We start from the raw sequence: 18,185 nt of genomic DNA on the forward strand, positions 1-18,185 counted from the left end.
TCTTCTGCTCCTTCTTTCAAGAAGGCTCAACCACACAGGCCCAGCTGTGGTGGCAGCCACACCTATGACACAGTAAATCAGCACTGAGTACAGCTTTAGTTGTCCGGGAGTTAATCTCAGGCTTGCACACTCAACTTCCACTATAAAACCCCTGGGACCTGTGGACACATATCCATGTGTTGTTTTGTTTTGTTTTATTGGGGCAAGCCAATAACCACAGCGTAGCAATGCTTTTAATACTAAAACAACAGAACCTACAAGCAAAATAACTTATAAATTGAACTAAATGGAACTAACTTGTTTGCTTGTTTATACTGTGATAACACAAAGAGAATTTTCCTGGTAGTTGCTTCATAAAGAAAGAAAAACAAAAACAAAAACTTAAGACACCAAGGAAGAGTTACACTGTTACCATAAACAGATCTGAAGTAACAGCTTTATAAAACTTTATTATAGCTAATAATCAGAACTGGGGTAAAAATACCTAGCTCTGCATTATAAGGAGGGCATATAAAGAAACACTATGCAAATATATAAATATATATTATTAATACATCATTTAGACTTTATTTGTTCCTATGGATTCGCTCAGATGGATGCATTTCTGCATGTTTTAAAAGCACCTAAATGCAAATTTGGTAACAATAAATGCCTAATCACTTTAGCACTCTCCAGATATTAAACATTTCATAACTTTATTCAATTGACTTAGCCATTCACTGTAATCCAGCTCACAGAGATGGTTACATTTAACCTTGCTTCTTCAATAATGTAGAACAAAATTTCTTAAGCATATCCCTAGTTTTGAGAAATGAGGTGAACATACCACAGAGATTATGGCAGAAGCTAAGATAATTTTAACCAGCCTTTTTCGTAACTGTCAGAGACAGAAAGATGTACGGGTACCATAAAAAGCAACGCCCACTGCTGTCATTGACGGCCACACTGAGCCCTGCGCTGTGAGACTGTATCACCAACAATGAGATGTTCAAACCCAGTAGATACAAGAGCTGGGCCCACCTAGAATGAGGTGTGTGAGATACCTAGGGATCAAATCTACAGAGGTGCTCGTTGCGGTACCCTGAGTGTGTGTGCATCCTTAAATTTTGCACCTAGGTGTCTCATTTATCTTCCTCCAATCCCTGCCCTACACCAGAGCCCCAAAGTGACGCAGGCTGTAAGAGTCAAGTGTGTCCAATCTCCACATTCCATACCTGAAACTAAGTTGCAGAACCCATCTTCTCTCTAGTTGAAAGGGTTTACTCATCTCCTGCCCAGTGCTTGGGGACTCAGCCATTTCCCTCAAGTGACCAAGATCAGGCTGATGTGGTTCTCTACTAAGCTAAGACACTGTCTCCTCCCCCCAGTGCCTGTATGGTAAGACCCAGCAGTCCGCCTTCTGATACTAGAACCCTGCTTATAAACACCAGACCATATTTCAGGCCTCGTCACAGTCTGACAGAATTCCTGATGCAAATCACCTACTTGGATTACAATATTACCTCATCCTTGATTTTATCTCTTCATTATTTAGAGCCAGGCCAAAATCCCACCCCATGCAATTTCCAGTGCTGTCTCCTTGCTAAGACCACCGTTTAGCCTGCTAGTCTAGGCTTCTTAAAAGTCTGTGGGTCAGTCTGTCTCCTTTCAATTGGCTTCCAACTAGTCCTACCTCATCAGAGTTAACAGAACCATCCATTTATTGTGACAACCAAGATAACCAAAAATGCCTTCAGCCTTAGCCCTGTTGGGATCACTGGAAGTAGAAGAGAAGACATATCTTCGATGAAAAACAGGGCAAGCATCTGGAACCTGGTTCTTTCCATTCCATTGCTTGTGTCAAATTCATCTGGGTTAACTTCTAACTTATCTTTTTAACACACACTTAGATAGTGCTTACTATATGCCTGAAACTAGTATAAACATCTTACAAACATTAACTCACCCAATCTTCCTAACAACCCTTTGACTTAAGCACGCTTACTACTCCCATTCTACAGATTAGGAAACTGGGGCTTGAGAGGCTAATGACTTATCCAAAGTCAAACATATAATAAATATAAGCCTAAATTCAAGCCCAGCCGTTTTGATTATAGGGCAAATCGTAAATACTAAGCGATATAGCAGACAACTATATCCCAATTCCAAAGATTTGATCCGGTAAATCTGAGGAAAGGACTGAGAAATCAATACATATATGAACAAAATTTTCAGATGATTTTACATAGTTAGAAGGGCACCCACCTACCATAGTATGTGGGAACCACAGCACTATTCCACACTTCATTTGGGAAAGACAGAGAGGAGACTTATATGACTAGAAACAATTGTGTGTTGCAATATACCAAGAAAGCAAGGGAAGACAATGGTTGGGGAACCATCATTCAAAACCTTGGAAGGGAGGGTAATAATACTTTATGCTTTTATAAAAAGGTCAACAGTGAATTATGTACTGTTAAACAGAATGAAATATATTAAGAATGCAGCACCAGAGCAAGAGTATAACAGCATTAATAAACATGAAATTATCTTACCAGGTAGGGTGCATGACAGCAATGGACTTAAATGAAAGAAGGAAGAAGAGCCTAGTTCATTCTGTGGTGGGCTGCACATGGTCAGTCCTGAACCAGTCACACAAGACAAATGATACCAGAATGTTATTTTAAGCAGTGTAGGAATTATAGCAGTTGAGGGAGGAAATAGAAACAATTGGTATACATGAAAAAAAAAGATAAAATGTGAAAGAACTTTGAAAACAGTTTCTCACCACACAAATATGACTACCACTACTTTGTTAAGTAGTATGCCACCTTGAGAGGCCCCCAGAAATTAAAAAAAAAAAAACAAAAAAAAAACACACACACACACAAAATATCCAAGCCAAGCACAGCCATAAGCAACAACCCACCACCAAAAGCGGGTAAGCAGCTATAGACTGGCCTGCGGTATTTCTGACCACTCAGTATGGACAAAATCATGGATCAAAGAGTCAACTCAAAGCGGAGCTAGAACTCCCACCCTGCCGCCGCTGCTACCGACCACGGAGTTCGAGGAAGAACAACATACTGGGAAGCTCGGTCTCTAGCTATACAGAAAAGCCACAACTCTGCCTCCGAGCATGAACTAAAATAACACCCCATGTGTCAGGAGAGGTGTGCTCCCAGGTTCCCACCAGCTTAACTGTATTTAACCCTAAAGGTTGTGGGGAATGCAACCAGGAGTTGAGTTACAAGAATGCCAAATTTTAGTTTTTTAATTAATACAATAGTTGGTAATAAAACTGTTAAACACTGGGCGCCTGGGTGGCTCTGTCAGTTGGTCTGCCTGTGGCTCAGGTCATGATCCTAGGGTCCTGGGATCAATCCCCCATCAGGCTGCTTGCTTGGCAAGGAGTCAGCTTCTCCCTCTACTCCTTCCCCCTGCTTGTGCTCTCTCTCTCTGTCTCTCTCATGCTCTCTCTCTCTCAAATAAAGAAATAAAATCTTTTAAAAATTGTTAAATATTATTATCTTGTGCTAATGTACTTTGCCAAAATTTTAATGCATTTCATAGCTTCTTTTCAGGCCCAGGTATTATAAAGCAGGTAAATAAAATCTACCTTCATCAAATCTTGTCCAGTTTGCTCCATTTCCCCAAGTCTTGCCTTTCACTCTGCTCCTTCACATTCTGGAATAAAGCGACACTGTACTTGGAACCCTCTTTTTTCTTGCAAAACAAGATTCATCCCATTACCTTGCATTCTCCACTACTCTTGCCTCTAATGAGATCTCTGCTACCATACTAATTATAACTTTTAAGCAATTTAATAACTTCTATTTCATAGAACTGGAGGTAGGTAATTGAGAACTGTCATATGCAAATATTTTAGCAGATAAATAATGCTCATAAGTAACATAACAAAATACAACTATCTACAGCCAATCACATCCTTTTACACCTTCTGAAAATGGCAAACAGGAGGTGAGTTAAAAGAATGCCAAATTTTAGTTTTTTTAGTTAATATAATAGTTGGTAATAAGATTGTTAAAAATTGGGCATCTGGGTAGCTCAGTCAGTTAGTCTGCCTTTGGCTTAGGTCATGATCCTAGGGCCCTGGGATCAATCCCATATTTTGCTCCCTGCTCAGCGGGGAGCCTGCTTCTCCCTCTGCCACTCCCCCTGCTTGTGCCCACACTCTCTCTCTCTCTGTGTCAAATAAAAAATCAAATCTTAAAAAATAAACAAATAAAACCTTTTTTAAAAAGACCCAAAAGGACATCCATTCTAAAGTGTATAAAAACAAGAAGCAAAAGTATATAAAATTAAAATTATGTTTCTACTAATCAGTGTTTCCGTATTCAATTTTTAAAAATAAGTTATCTACTTACCTAATGATTAATCATTAAATAACCTAATTTCTTATCTCAGGATTTCAAGTTACCTAAGGATTTTGGAGTTATGCATAAACTTACATGATACAGAACATAACTACTGTTGATATAAAAAGTCTGTCTGAATAATTACTCATTTTAGTGGATATAAATTTACATTTTTCATAAATTTCCATATTTTATAGCCATAATGCCAGCTTATTTAATCAGTAAATCAATATAAGCAGCTTAGGAAATTCAGATTAGCTAATCTCTTCATAAAAGACAAATTTAAATGTCATTAAAAAATGTATCTGTATTTTATTTATCATTGACAAATCAGCACAAAGACATATAAGTGCTTTTTTCTTTCTTAAACCAAAATTTTTAATCTAACTTGATTTCTCCACAGACTCACCTTAATTATATAAATTTATATTTTTCAAATTTATCTAAGCTAGCAGTTTTTCTAAGAAGAAATTTTTTCCATAATAGTCCAGCACATGAGGAATTTGAGAGGCAGGGTGGGGGGTCATGGGGGAAGGGAAGGAAAAAATGAAACAAGATGGGACCAGGGAGGGAGACAAACCATAAGAGACTCTTAATCTCAAGAAACAAACTGAGGGTTGCTGGGGGGGCCGGGGGGAGGGATAGGGTGGGTGGGTTATGGACATTGGGGAGGATATGTACTAATGAGTTCTGCGAACTGTTTTAAGACTGGTGATTCACAGATCTGTACCTCTGAAGCAAATAATACATTACACGTTAATAAAAATAAATAAAAAGTAAAAACAATGTACTGTCAAGCAAAAAAAAAAAAGTCCAACACATATTAAATACTAGAAATTTGGGGCTTTTTAAAATTTGGGGATTTATCCAAGGGCACATTTATGTCTATAGACCAATCAGAACAGAAGTTCTTTAATTTAAGAGACATTATAATGGAATTTATTAATACCCTTCAGAAGTATGAAAACATTTTACACTCAGATAGCAACATATAAAGGCTATTTTTAAATTATAGTCATATGGTCACATAGAGAGCTTATAGCTCCAGTTTTACATCTATCTTGGGTTGAAAGTACAACAGAAATACAAACATTAATCAGCCCAAAAGTCAAAAATCCAGTTTTTCTTCCCAGTGGACACAAAGTTCTTAATTAATTTGAGCTCACAAAGGACAAACAAAAAGAACAAAAAACTGGATTCTCTTCATCTCTCTTCTAATAGAAACTAAATACCCAACATGCAATAGGTATCATCAAATGGACATACATGAAACCAAATTCATCATGGCTATTAGTAATGTGTAATAATTTATCAGGCATCCATACATTAGAAACAAAAACAAAACTTTAAAAGATGAGCAAAAAGGGAAAGTAAACAGAAAATTAGTTCTATAACCACTTCTGGATTTATTCCAAGAGCCAGTAAAAGATACGCCTGGGCTTAGGCAACCCCGAGGTGCCCTCTCCATCATGTGAGCACACACCCGCCGGCACCTGCTCTGAACCCCGAGATGCCCACGCTCAAGTACGGGGCCCGACAGTATACCCGAAATCACGGGTCTCACAAGTACAACACGCCGAAGTTTTATTCAGTCCATTAGTTAACGAACAGATAAGACGTCAAAACCAAACAGCTTATGAGACACTAAGCATATATTCATGAAGACATCGTTAGAATCGCAGAGTTAGTTACAAACTGAACAAGAAATCACAATCCCACCAGATAGAAACTGTTTGCATCTCCGACGCATCAAAACCTACAAGTTATCACATGCTCCCGCCGAACGGGAAAACAGCCCCGTCAGGGAGAGTCGAGTCCGGAAAAGACATAAAAGAACCCAGCAATCTCCTCGTTACCAAGTTTGGATGATGATTCTCATCGGAGTGAGATATTGCAAATATTGCATGGAAAACACTTACATTAAAAATTTATTCATTTATCTGAAAGTCACATTTAACTGTCCACCCTGTATTTATCTTTTGAGCCCAATAAGAAGTTAACAAAAATTTTACAAACCCGTGCGGTTCGGTTGCCAACAATGTATCTCTTCCATCAGGGCCCGGCGGTGCATCCTTCCTTGCCCAGATCATCGCGGTACTTTCCGCCCCGCTTCCATTCTTCCCGCTTACCACTGGAGGGCGCACGTGACGCACAGTCTAATGGGTTCCCGGACGCGCGGAGGCCGCAGGAGCGTTTCTGCGTTGGCTCCACTAGGGGACCCTTCGGAAATCTCTCGAATCGCCCACCCGGGATCACGCGCTCCCCGAGCATCTGTGCGCACGCGCACAACTCGGGCACGCTCCTTCGGATTGCGCAGCCGCTCTCGCTGAGACTGATGGGAGAGAGAGAGGGAGGGCGGGGCCTCGGGAGCGCGCACGCGCGGAGGCCAAGGCCTAGCGGGAGCGGGCGCCGGTGCGGGCCGGGAGGCTCGCGTTCCCCGCGCGGTGGAGATGCCCAGCGGCGGGGGGCGGCCCGAGGACGGCGCGGGGCTGCGCTCTGCGGACGCCTCGGCGCTGCGCAAGGACGACCTCGGCAGTAGGGTGAGTGAGGCCCGGACCGGCCGCTCGGCCCCGCCGCTCGCCCCTCAGTCGTCGTGTTCGGCGGCGCGTTAAGCGGAGACCGTGAAGTTCGGCCCGGTTAGACGCGGGCGGCGCGGGCACCGAGGCGTGCCTGGGTCTTTGCCGGCAGCGCCCCGCACCCGACCCGTGACCTCGCACCCCGACCTTCGGCGCGGCCCGGCGGCCGCGCTGTGTCGGTCGCGAAGACCCGTCGGGTCCGTGTGTGAAGCGCCGTCGACGAGCCCGTCAGTCCGCGCACCCGCACCCGGGCCTCCCCGCCCCGCCTGCCGCCGCCCGCGCCCGCCTCGCCCGCGCGGGTCCTGCCGCGCTCGGTCGCGGGCTGCCTGCGGAGGGGCGGGGAGGCCCGGGTGCGGGTGCGCGGCCGCCCGCAGACAGACGCTCCGGCACGCGCTGGGCACCGCCGTGCGACCGCCTTTCGGCTGCGAGCGGCCTGCGGTGCGGTTCGGCCCGGTCCCGGGCAGCGACCGGTCCGCCAAGCCCGGGCCCCTCGGGGTCGTCCCCTCGTTAAAGGGACGAGCGCGCCCGCCGGCTCAGGGGGACGGGTCTGTCCGACGCGGGTCCGAAGGCGCCCACACGGGTTCGTCCGGGAGTTCAGTGGCCGGTCAGTGCGCCCACCGCGGGGACGGTCGCGCCCACCGCGGGGACGGTCGCGCCCGCGGGGACTCCGCCTCCGAGCGCAGCAGCCGGCCCCAGCCCCGCCGGAACGAGCGTTTCTGCCGACGGACGAGGGTCTCCGACGGGCGCGGGGCGGACTGCGATCGCAGACCCGCCGCTACGGGAGAGCGTGGGGACTGTTGCTCGCACGTGGTCGCGCCGCGGGCCCGGTCCTGCTGGGAAGACGCGGCCGCCGCGGGGCCGGCCCCGTTCTGCCTCGGAGACAACAGGAGCAAAGCCGAGAAGGAAAGCGATCGGCCTCGTGGCCCCATGGAGGGCGTTTGCACGACCTACTCGTGCTCAGCACGTGGCTCCGCTCTTTCTACATAAATCACGAAAACCATTGCTAGGCCATGACACGTGCTACTTTTGTAAAAAAGCAAAAGCGTGACTTGAAAGAAGTCATTGAAAACGGATACTACTTTTGATGCATATTGTCTGTTTTAAACAAAAAGCACAGACTTTGTTGAGTAACTGGGGCCCTTGCCTGAGTGCTGGTGACCCTCACCAAACCCCCCGTCTGGGCTCAGTGGGCTCTCGAACACCTGTCAAGTGTAGTCGCGGTTTCCTCTCCCGGCTTTCCCCAGCGCAGCCCACACGCTGCTGTTCAAAAAGAATCCGTGTGTTTGCAGACTGCCCATTTGCCCAACCGGCAAATTAGAGCCCCTTATCCCATCTCTCCAAGTTTAAAAGGCCCTCAGTTGAGCACACTTTGCTAGCCTCTGATTTAAGAAGTTTTTCTTTATTTCAATAGATTAAAGAACAAAAAGTTGTCGTGGATGAACTTTCTAACCTGAAGAAGAACAGGGTGAGTTATGAGGATAATTCTGAATTGTAAGTGGGAAGGTTTGGTTATATTTTTTTAACTATACACTAAAGTAAAAAAGAATTATATGTAAGATTTATATTTGCATTAAATTTTGCAAGATCTCAGCATCTTTTTTTATTTACATTGCTGAAGTGTAAAGTGCCCAAGATTTTATACACATATGTGGATGTCTGTGTTGATGATAGTTGATAATGTTGTCTTCCCATCATATGAAACTTGCAGTACCTTTGAACCAAACGATATTAATTATACAGTGGTATCTTGGATCTGTAATCACTAATGGCATTGACTTTTACTTGAATTTGGTGTTTTCTTTTGAAGTGAATAACTTTTAAATATATTAAGAAAGGAAACCATGCCTTTAAGTGATTATGGATAATTGTTGAAAAAACAAAAAGGATAAATTGCTTCCCCCTACCTGAAATTATTTTACACAAGTCTTCCATATATTTAACATGGTTATTTAATGTCATGTGCATTAATGTATTCATAAACAAGCAAGCTACTGCTTTATGTTTAGTTATATTGTCAGAAATTACATTTTAAAGTTCAGGAAGAAATTATTTTGAGCCCTTTAAAGCCTTTGATAACTAACAGGTTGTTTAACGTTTCTGGTATTGTTCCTTTTGGAATTTTAGAATTTAAGTCACAACTGATACAAACTTTCTAGAGGACAAGTTGGCAGAATGTATCAAAACCTTAAAACTTTGTAGCACTTTGACCCAGTTCCATTTATAGTAATTGAGTGAACAAAGATTTAGTTACAAAAACTTCATTGCAACATTGATTTATAAAGTTGGTAATGTCTTAAAGGTCTAAAACTTGAGGACTTATGGGATAAACTATAGTGTTATACCCATACAGTAATGTAAAAGAATACTTATTGATAAGGAAAAGTATTCCCAATATATTGTTCATTGATAAAAGCAAATAATAAATCTATTTATAATAAGAGCCTTTCTGTTCAAGGAAACTGATAGTTTGATATATGCAGAGAAAAAACATTTCAGCTCAGTGTTAATGGTAGCAGTTTCTAGGTGGTAAAATAATGGATGACTTTTATTTACCTATATTTACTAAGGTATTCTGAATATATGTTACTGAAGTTCAAGAATATGCAATAAAAGTGTACAGAGTTTTGACATACACTTTTTAGATCCAATCCTGATATTAGTCTAAATTGTGTTTTGCAGAAAGTATATAGGCAGCAACAGAACAGCAACATATTCTTTCTTGCAGACCGAACAGAAATGCTTTCTGAAAGCAAAAGTAAGTTTTTTTGGTATATTATATAGAAATGCATGAAAAGCCTTTTCAGAGTTTTCTGTAGAAACTCATGATAGTGCCTAAATTATGCTGTCTACATCTGAATGCTCAAATATATATCTGAAGATCGGATGGCAGTATGTTAGATGAAATTAATGCTGTGGTCTGGTTTTTCTTTAAGTTAGCCTTCCAAAGATGGAAGTCTACAGTAAAAAAATAAAAATATATAAGATGTGTTAGAAAGCCATAATTATTAATGTCTGCTTTAGAATTTTTTTGGCAGATCTAGGTAAGAAAACTGCTCTGCCACTTTCTCCCTTTGTAACTTTGAGTGAATTACTTTGAGCCTCCAAAGTTTTTTGGGATTTAAACAAGAAGGAATAGATAAAATTTATATAGCCCAGTGCCTGGGCCAAAATAAGCATTTAATAAACAGAAGTTATTTTCCTAAAAGATAGACATCTGTCGTTAGAAGCCTTTTGAATGCAGTGCCTGTACTCTAGTGGTTTGATCTTGGTAATTGTTGCTCTATGAATTACTAGGGAAAGGTCTGAGAATTTTCATTGTACTTAATATTTCTTCTCCCCTCCCCCACAGTTATACTGGATGAACTGAAAAAAGAATACCAAGAATTAGAAAACTCTGAGAAGACCAAAATCAAGAAAGAGTCAACTTGATTTCACATAACAATGTGTGGCATTTGTTGTTCTGTGAGCTTTTCTGTTGAGCATTTCAGCAAAGATTTGAAAGAGAATTTACTGTATAATCTTAGCCGACGGGGACCCAGTAGTAGTAAACAGTTGTTAAAGTCCAGTGTTAGCTACCAGTGTGTGTTTTCTGGGCATGTCCTTCACTTAAGAGGTGTTTTAACTGCCCAGCCTGTGGAAGGTGAAAGGGGCGATGTTTTCCTGTGGAATGGAGAAGTCTTCAGTGGCATAAAGGTGGAAGCTGAAGAGAATGATACTCAAATAATGTTTAATTACCTTTCCTCCTGTAAGAATGAATCTGATATTTTGTCACTCTTCTCAGAAGTCCAAGGTCCTTGGTCTTTTATATATTACCAAGCGTCTAGTCATCATCTGTGGTTTGGTAGAGACTTTTTTGGTCGCCGTAGCCTGCTTTGGCATTTTAGTAATTTGGACAAGAGTTTCTGCCTCTCTTCAGTTGGCCCACAGACATCCGGAGTGGCCAGTCAGTGGCAAGAAGTTCCAGCATCTGGAATTTTCAGAATTGATCTCAAGTCTGCTTCCATTTCCGAATCTGTGGTTTTAAAATTGTACCCTTGGCAATCTGTTTCTGGGGAGAATGTTATCAAGGAGTGTGTTAATAGCCTAATTCAGGTTTCAGCAGACTTGCCAACATTTGTATCAGCGGTAGCAAATGAAGCCGGACTACATCTGAAGGAACCTGTTGTTCCTTTAAATAGGACGTTGCGGCAAGCTCCCCTTGAGATCTCTCGCGGAACCGTCGCCAGTGTCCCTCCTACAAGGGAAACGCTTCAGATGTTTCTTACTGACGGACACATGAAGGAAGTCGTTCAGCAGTTCCTCGAGGTCCTGAGTCTCGCGGTACAGAGACGTGTCTCGTGCTTACCCAGGGATGCAAACCTGACCCCCAGTGTGGCTTTGGAAACGGGTGCCAGGAGAGCAAACGTCGCGGTCCTGTTTTCGGGGGGTGTCGATTCCATGGTTCTTGCAGCCCTTGCGGACCTCCACGTACCCCTGGATGAACCCATTGATCTTCTTAACGTGGCTTTTGAGACTAAAGAGAAGACCATATTAGCTGGTTTTAACCATAAGAGGAAAAACCAGAAAAGTCATTATGAAACACCTTCCGAAGAATCCTCTGGAGATAATGCTGCTGGCAGCGGGAACGGGGGCGCTGACAGACGATTCGGTGTGCCAGATCGGGTTACAGGAAGAGCGGGACTAAAGGAGCTACAAGCCGCTAACCCTTACCGGATTTGGAATTTCATTGAAATTAATGTTTCTCTGGAGGAGCTGCAAGAATTAAGAAGAGCTCGAATACGCCACTTGGTTCAGCCGTTGGATACAGTGCTGGACGACAGCATTGGCTGCGCAGTCTGGTTTGCTGCGAGAGGAGCTGGTTGGTTAGTGGCCCGCGGCGACGTGGGATCCTATCAGAGCAGTGCAAAGGTACGGGACGGCAGGCACACTGGACTCGGAATTTCCGAGACCTGATTTGGACCCTTTGAAGCTACTAACATGGTGGCAAGGATATAGCATATCTTAATTGCATTTAATCAACAGTGCTATGTGTAAGACTTTTTAAAAATTGGGCATATTTGACTATTTTATGACTTCCCTTGTTTTTGTCAGAAAATATGTTTGAGATAACTTTTAAAGCTTTGCTTTTATTTTAGTTATTTCCTTTATCTCATACTGGGAGTATGGCTTTCCTTAAACCATCACAGGTGGTTCTTTCTGGAATTGGTGCTGATGAGCAGCTTGCGGGTTATTCTCGCCATCGTGTCCGCTTTCAGACACACGGAATGGAAGGATTAATTAAGGAACTTGAGATGGAACTGGGACGAATATCTTCTAGAAACCTTGGTCGTGATGACAGAGTTATTGGTGATCACGGAAAAGAAGCAAGGTAATTCTGCTCATGTGCGTGCTGTGGGTAGTTCTGTAGAAACACTAGACTGTAAGAAGATTTTCACGTTCCTTCTCTTTGGAGACTGTTCACACGAATCGCAGTAGAAACAATAATGTCTCGGCCTCTGTCACAAACACTGTCCATCAGAGGGAAAGCTGGGGAGCTGTCGGGGAGCAGTTGTTTTCCAGAACTCATTGTCTAAGAAATGTCTTTTTGGTCATTTTCAAAGATAATACGACGACGTGATTGTTTTCCATGTTACGTGGGAAAGACTGTAAAAACTGAGGTAATGAAATGCTAGAGAGGGTATTTTTAAAGGGTTGGGTTTTGTTTCAAATGTTTGCTTTCATCCCAGTAAGAGCATAGGCCCTATTCCCACGCTTTCCCCTCCAGTGTGAGGGCACCGGGCTTTGTCACCATGGACATTCTGTGTGTAGAAATCCACACCCACCTCTCGTCGGACTCAGTCTGGTCGGACGTTGCAGATTCCCTAAAAGTGTCAGAGACATCGGGGCACTTTCATATGTATATTCTTTTTTTAATTCAGGGATTTATTTTTACCTCCAATGAATGTCTGATGGCAGGCAGTAAACAAATGCTTGAAGACAACTTTAATAAATTATTAAGGATAAAGAAAGGTATTGTTTAGTTACAAAAAGCAGAAGTTTGTTCAAGTAGGTTAATTAGGTGGTAGTTTATTACAAGTGTGTAAGCGTGTGAGAACAGAGTCCAGTAAGCTTTGTGAGAACTGGAACATCATAGTACAACACTCTAACACTTCACTCTTCACACTACTTCAGCTTTTCAGTATATATAGAAAATGTGTAAATTCTGTATATATCGACTCTACATATATATGTACATAATTTATAATATTACCATAATATAAAAACTATAAAATGTTTTTCTTTTGAAGGGTGTATGTATTTGAGAGAGAGACAAATTCAGTCTTTATTTCAGATAGGTCATAGAAAAGAATTTATTCTATTTAGTAAAACTTAATTCTAAAGGCCCCATATGATACCCTCATATGAAGAAAGTTTGAAACAACGAGTACAGACTTGTGCTTTAACAAATATGATAGTGGCTGGATCTAAATAATTCATTAATTATGTATCTTGGCATATATATTAACAGTGATCAATTAGATTATCTTATAGAGAGAGATGTTTTTGCAATTGATTCACTTTTATAAAATATTCCATGTAACAAGTGCCTTTACCCTTTCCGGTCTCTCTGTGTAAGCTAGAATAAGATACAATAAAACAGAAACATTAATGTAACAGTATTGCATTTAAAGAATTAGAGGGAGAGTTTCAAAGTATTTTAAACAAAAACGAGCATTTTATAGGAAGCTAGGGAAACCAAGAGGCAGAAAGTTTTTTTTTTTCAATCTAATACTTCGTTCTGTTACACCATTTGTCTCCATTTAAAGGGCATTCATGCAATCAATTTTTTAGAAGATTTATTTATTTCAGAGAGAGAGCATGAGCAGGGGAGAGGCAGAGGGAGAGGGAATCCTCAAGCAGACTCCCTGCTAAGCTTGGAGCCTCCCAAGGGGCTCAGTCCCCCAACCAACCACGCGATCATCCTGAGCCAAAACCAAGAATCAGACACATAACTGTGTTACCCAGGCACCCCAATTTTATTTTAAGATTTATTTATTTCAGGGAAAGAGTGTGTGCAGGAGTGCGAACAGGGGAAAGGTGGAGGGAGAGGGAAAGCAGACTCCCTGAGGAGCACAGAGCCAGACTCAGGGCTCTATCCCTGACTGGGAGATCATGACCTGTGCTGAAACCAAGAGTCAGATGCTCAACTGACTGAGCCACCCAGGGGCCCCTAAATCATTTTGATGCCATAAAATTTTACCCTAAGTAAATGTTTCACAAGTTCAGGATTATAGAGCCCTTCTATATTGATTTCATACCTCTAAAGTTAGTTTTCTTTTGACGTGATAGCACACAGATTGAGTAATTGAGTCAAGACTGTACTTGTGGGACACCTGGGTGGCTCAGTCGGTTAAGCCTCTGCCTTCAGCTCAGGTCATGATCCCAGAGTCCTGGGATCCAGTCCTGCATCAGGTTTCCTGCTCAGCAGGGAGCCTGCTTGTTCTTGTCCCAGCACCCCCCATGCCCCCCCATCCCCGCTCGGGCTCTCTCTCAAATAAATAAATCGTAAAAGAAAAAAGAAAAGACTACTTATTTTCAAGGCATCCCCAAAGAAACCTTGTGAAACAGTTTGAGATTATTTCTTACCATAGGCCTAACTTATTTTTTGAGGCAGAATTTAATTTATTTTGTAGCCTATGTTTTAAAATTAGTCACATGAAATATTTGTTAATGTGATTAAGTTTTAGCCATAAAATTGTGTAAATAACCAGAATATTTTTAATTGAGAAAAACAGTGCCATCAAAAATTAATTTGATGTTGGGGCACCTGGGTGGCTCAGTGGGTTAAAGCCTCTGCCTTCGGCTCAGATCATGATCCCAGAGTCCTGGGATCAAGCCCCACATCGGGCTCTCTGCTCTGCAAGGAGCCTGCTTCCTCCTCTCTCTCTCTGCCTGCCTCTCTGCCTACTTGTGATCTCTGTCTGTCAAATAAATAAATAAAATCTTAAAAAAAAATTGATGCTATAAATTTTAACGTTGAATAAAACGTAAAAGAAAAATCATAACTTTTTTTAATACTTACGTGATTATATTTATGGTTCTATTTATCTGTTTATTTTAGATTTCCTTTTCTGGATGAAAATGTTGTCTCCTTTCTAAATTCCCTACCAGTTTGGGAAAAGGCAGACTTGACTTTGCCCCGTGGAATTGGTGAAAAACTAATTTTGCGTCTTGCAGCAGTGGAACTTGGCTTAACAACCTGTGCTCTCCTGCCAAAGCGGGCCATGCAGTTCGGATCAAGAATTGCAAAAATGGAAAAGAATCATGAAAAGGCATCTGATAAATGTAAAAGACTCCAAGTCGTTTCCTTAGAAAACCTTTCTAGTGAAAAGGAGATGAAAGCATAATCCTTCAGCATGTTAACATTTACTGAATGATGATTATATAAAAAGAAAACACTCTGCTGTCCTTTTATTAAATAATGCAATGGTATGAAGGTTCATTACATGAATTTTTACTTAGCTATAACTTAATATAACCAACTGAGTCAGATTGACACTGGAGAAAAAGAATACTTGAACAACTTGGATGTTTGAAGCTGTGACACTAACATCACGCTGAGCTCTTACATGGTAACGTCCCACGGGCAACATTAAAAGAAAGCAGCTTTTACCAACTCTTTTCTTGGTAGCTACACCCAGAAATAACTCAATTTGTTGTGGTCATGGGCCTGGTTAAACAGGGCTCTCTGACAGATGAGAAAACTAAGGTTTAGAGAGGCTGAACAATTTGCTTGAGGTTCGCACTCCTGGCAACACTGGTTAGTTCTGTTACATCTCTTTAGGCAGCTGATTTTCCCACTCAGAACTTCTGATGGTTTTTAGCGTTCTCCGGTCCCCCAAATCTCTAGCCTCCCTCTCTTGGCCTCATTCTCAGCTCATGACCTGAGCTTTTCACAGAGAATCAGAGTCATCGGGACAGGAAATGCCTCCACTCGCCAACACCAGAACTTCTACCTCACCTGTAGGTACACCCATCCTTTTCTCCCTTCTGGTTATTAGAAAGGGAGATGCGTCCACCCACCCATCGGATGGCTGTGTGGCCACCTGTTCTCCGTATCCCAACCCTTCTTGCCTTACAGGACCCTTATGCTCCTCTCTCCAGTATCTTCAGCCTCTTCTCTGTAGGATCCTTCCTACCATCATTTAAGGTGTTCTCGTCTACCCAACTTCAAACGCACATATGTGGTTCTGTATCTTCCTCTGCTTGTCACCTCAAGCCTCCCATCCACACTCACCATCTCCACTGTGTCATCTCCACTCCAGCCTGACATCCACCTGCATGAGCTACGACCACCATACCAAGGTCATGGGTCCATCCCCAATTAGAGCTGACATCCTTCCTGGATCTGGACACGTTTTGATTCTTTTCATCTTGGTGGGAAAGCAGTTTTAGGATACTGACAAACAGAGGCCTGTCAGAGACTTCCACATGCCCTGAATTTATCCCCTGGGAAAAACCATATTTAGATACTAACCTTAACAGCTTTCATCCCTCTACGTGAGGGCAGACAACTTCAAGTGTCTGTGTGATCCTGAGCATCCAAATTGACTAACAGCTTTGCCCAGCAGCCTAGATTGAATATAATGAAGTAACCGTAGAGTTCAACACTAAAACATCTACCATTGAGACACTGATAACCGTGTGGCCGGCACTGCTTCGGCAGCTCTGCATGGATCAACCCAGCTGAACCGCTAGGGAATTGCCAGGTCATCTCTAGGAGAATGCTGTGTGTGCGGGTTTGCTGTTCTGTTGTGTTCCCGGAGAGCCTCATCCTTCAGAACCTCTTAGGACTTAATTCCATGAACCCTGGGATGAAGTTCTGTGTTAGTCCTTAGTTTTTCCAAGATTTGAAACACTTAGAACAAACCATCTGGTACCTGAGCAAAAAACATGTCAGTAGAAGAATTTATATATCTTGTTCATAAGTGCAAAGACCCAAATCTGTTACAGAAGGGATGATGTCTTTACATCCCGCCCTGGAACAGCAATAGTATCTAGCGCTACCCCCACAGCACCTACAATCATGACCTGGTCGGACTAAGAAATGCTGCCCCCAAACCGTCACTAAAACATACATGTTGGTACACTCCGTGGAAGAGTTTAAGTTGTCCGCCTCGACCTAGCAGCAGCAGACAGCGAGGCTGGGCATTCCCTTACTCACGAAGCGCTTCTCTTGCTTCTGTGCCGGATCTTGGTTCTCCTCCTGCCTTCCTGCCGGCGGGCCCTTTTGTTCCGCACTGACTCCGTCCTCTCCACCTGAACTTTCGACAGTAAAATTCTCAGGTTTCCGTCCTGGGTTCCGAACTGCCAGTTCTCCCCCTTGGTGATTTCAGCCGCTCCCTTGGTTTCACCCGCGCTCCGCCTGCCCAGAGTGTGCGTCTACCCCGGCCTGCGGTTCCTGGCCGAACCCGACTTGTACAGCCGCAGTGCGGCATCTCTACTTGGTTCCCTCACACGTATGTCAAGGTCAGCATGCCCACCGCTGAACTCTTCATCTTGCCCTGATTCCCCATCTCTCCGGACAGAAATTTGGGTGTCATCCGGAGAGCCACTTTTTTGGGGGGTCACCACCACCTCCCAGTCCGTTGCCACCTCATTGTTTCTCCAGGCCACCCACGACCGCGCATCTCCACTGCCGCGCGCTGGAGCTGTACCTCGCATCCGCTGACACCAACACGGCCTAAATCTTTAAAGTTCAAAATCATTAACTCGGCGACCTGGGTGATTAGGGCCTAATTTTGTGCCCACTGTCTCTGTCGTCCTTGAAGCAAGGCTTTGTTTGGTTTCTCAGAAAGTTCAACGACCTTCTCAGCCGGGTTCTTCAGCACCTGCTGTTCCGCATCCCCCGGCGTCTGCTTCTCCGACTCTGCTCGCACAGCTCTCGTCCATCTTTCCGGCCCAGTTTAAAAATACCACGTCCCCCAGCAGCCTTTCCCGGCCCGGGGTCTCGTTAGGTTTCCTTCATGGGCTGCCATGACATCTGCCATTCGTCACCCTGTCTAAATGTTGTCCATGTGACTGGAAGCTCCCGGAGCTTGTGTGTGTCCGGCCCTCCGGGGTCTCCAAGCCCCGGGGCCGGTGCCTGGCTCATAATACGCGTCCCAGAACCCCTTGCCGCGTGGAAGGGCGGGGATGCGGGTGGGATTCCAACCCGCGATTCCTTCGGAGCCCGGCGCCTTCACCTCTGCCACTCTGGTTCTGGGTTTCC

The 18,185-nt window shown here is 43.4% G+C and overlaps 1 protein-coding gene and 1 long non-coding RNA gene across 2 annotated transcripts; both read left to right on the forward strand.

Moving 5' to 3' along the window:
* The first annotated feature begins 6,764 nt into the window (after positions 1–6,764).
* Positions 6,765–10,364, forward strand: LOC111144496. The gene is made up of 4 exons (XR_002640402.1): positions 6,765–6,898; positions 8,346–8,399; positions 9,614–9,689; positions 10,284–10,364. It is a non-coding gene; the product is annotated as an uncharacterized LOC111144496 (long non-coding RNA).
* Positions 10,291–15,391, forward strand: LOC111144490 (asparagine synthetase domain containing 1). The gene is made up of 3 exons (XM_022498796.1): positions 10,291–11,842; positions 12,121–12,302; positions 15,036–15,391. Exons 1-3 carry the CDS (start codon positions 10,376–10,378, stop codon positions 15,319–15,321), a joined length of 1,935 nt encoding a protein of 644 aa, XP_022354504.1. The 5' UTR covers positions 10,291–10,375; the 3' UTR covers positions 15,322–15,391.
* The last annotated feature ends 2,794 nt before the right edge of the window (positions 15,392–18,185 follow it).

Source organism: Enhydra lutris, unplaced genomic scaffold, assembly GCF_002288905.1.
Source record: "Enhydra lutris kenyoni isolate GAN:26980312 unplaced genomic scaffold, ASM228890v2 scaffoldscaffold1, whole genome shotgun sequence".
NCBI lineage: Eukaryota > Metazoa > Chordata > Mammalia > Carnivora > Mustelidae > Enhydra > Enhydra lutris.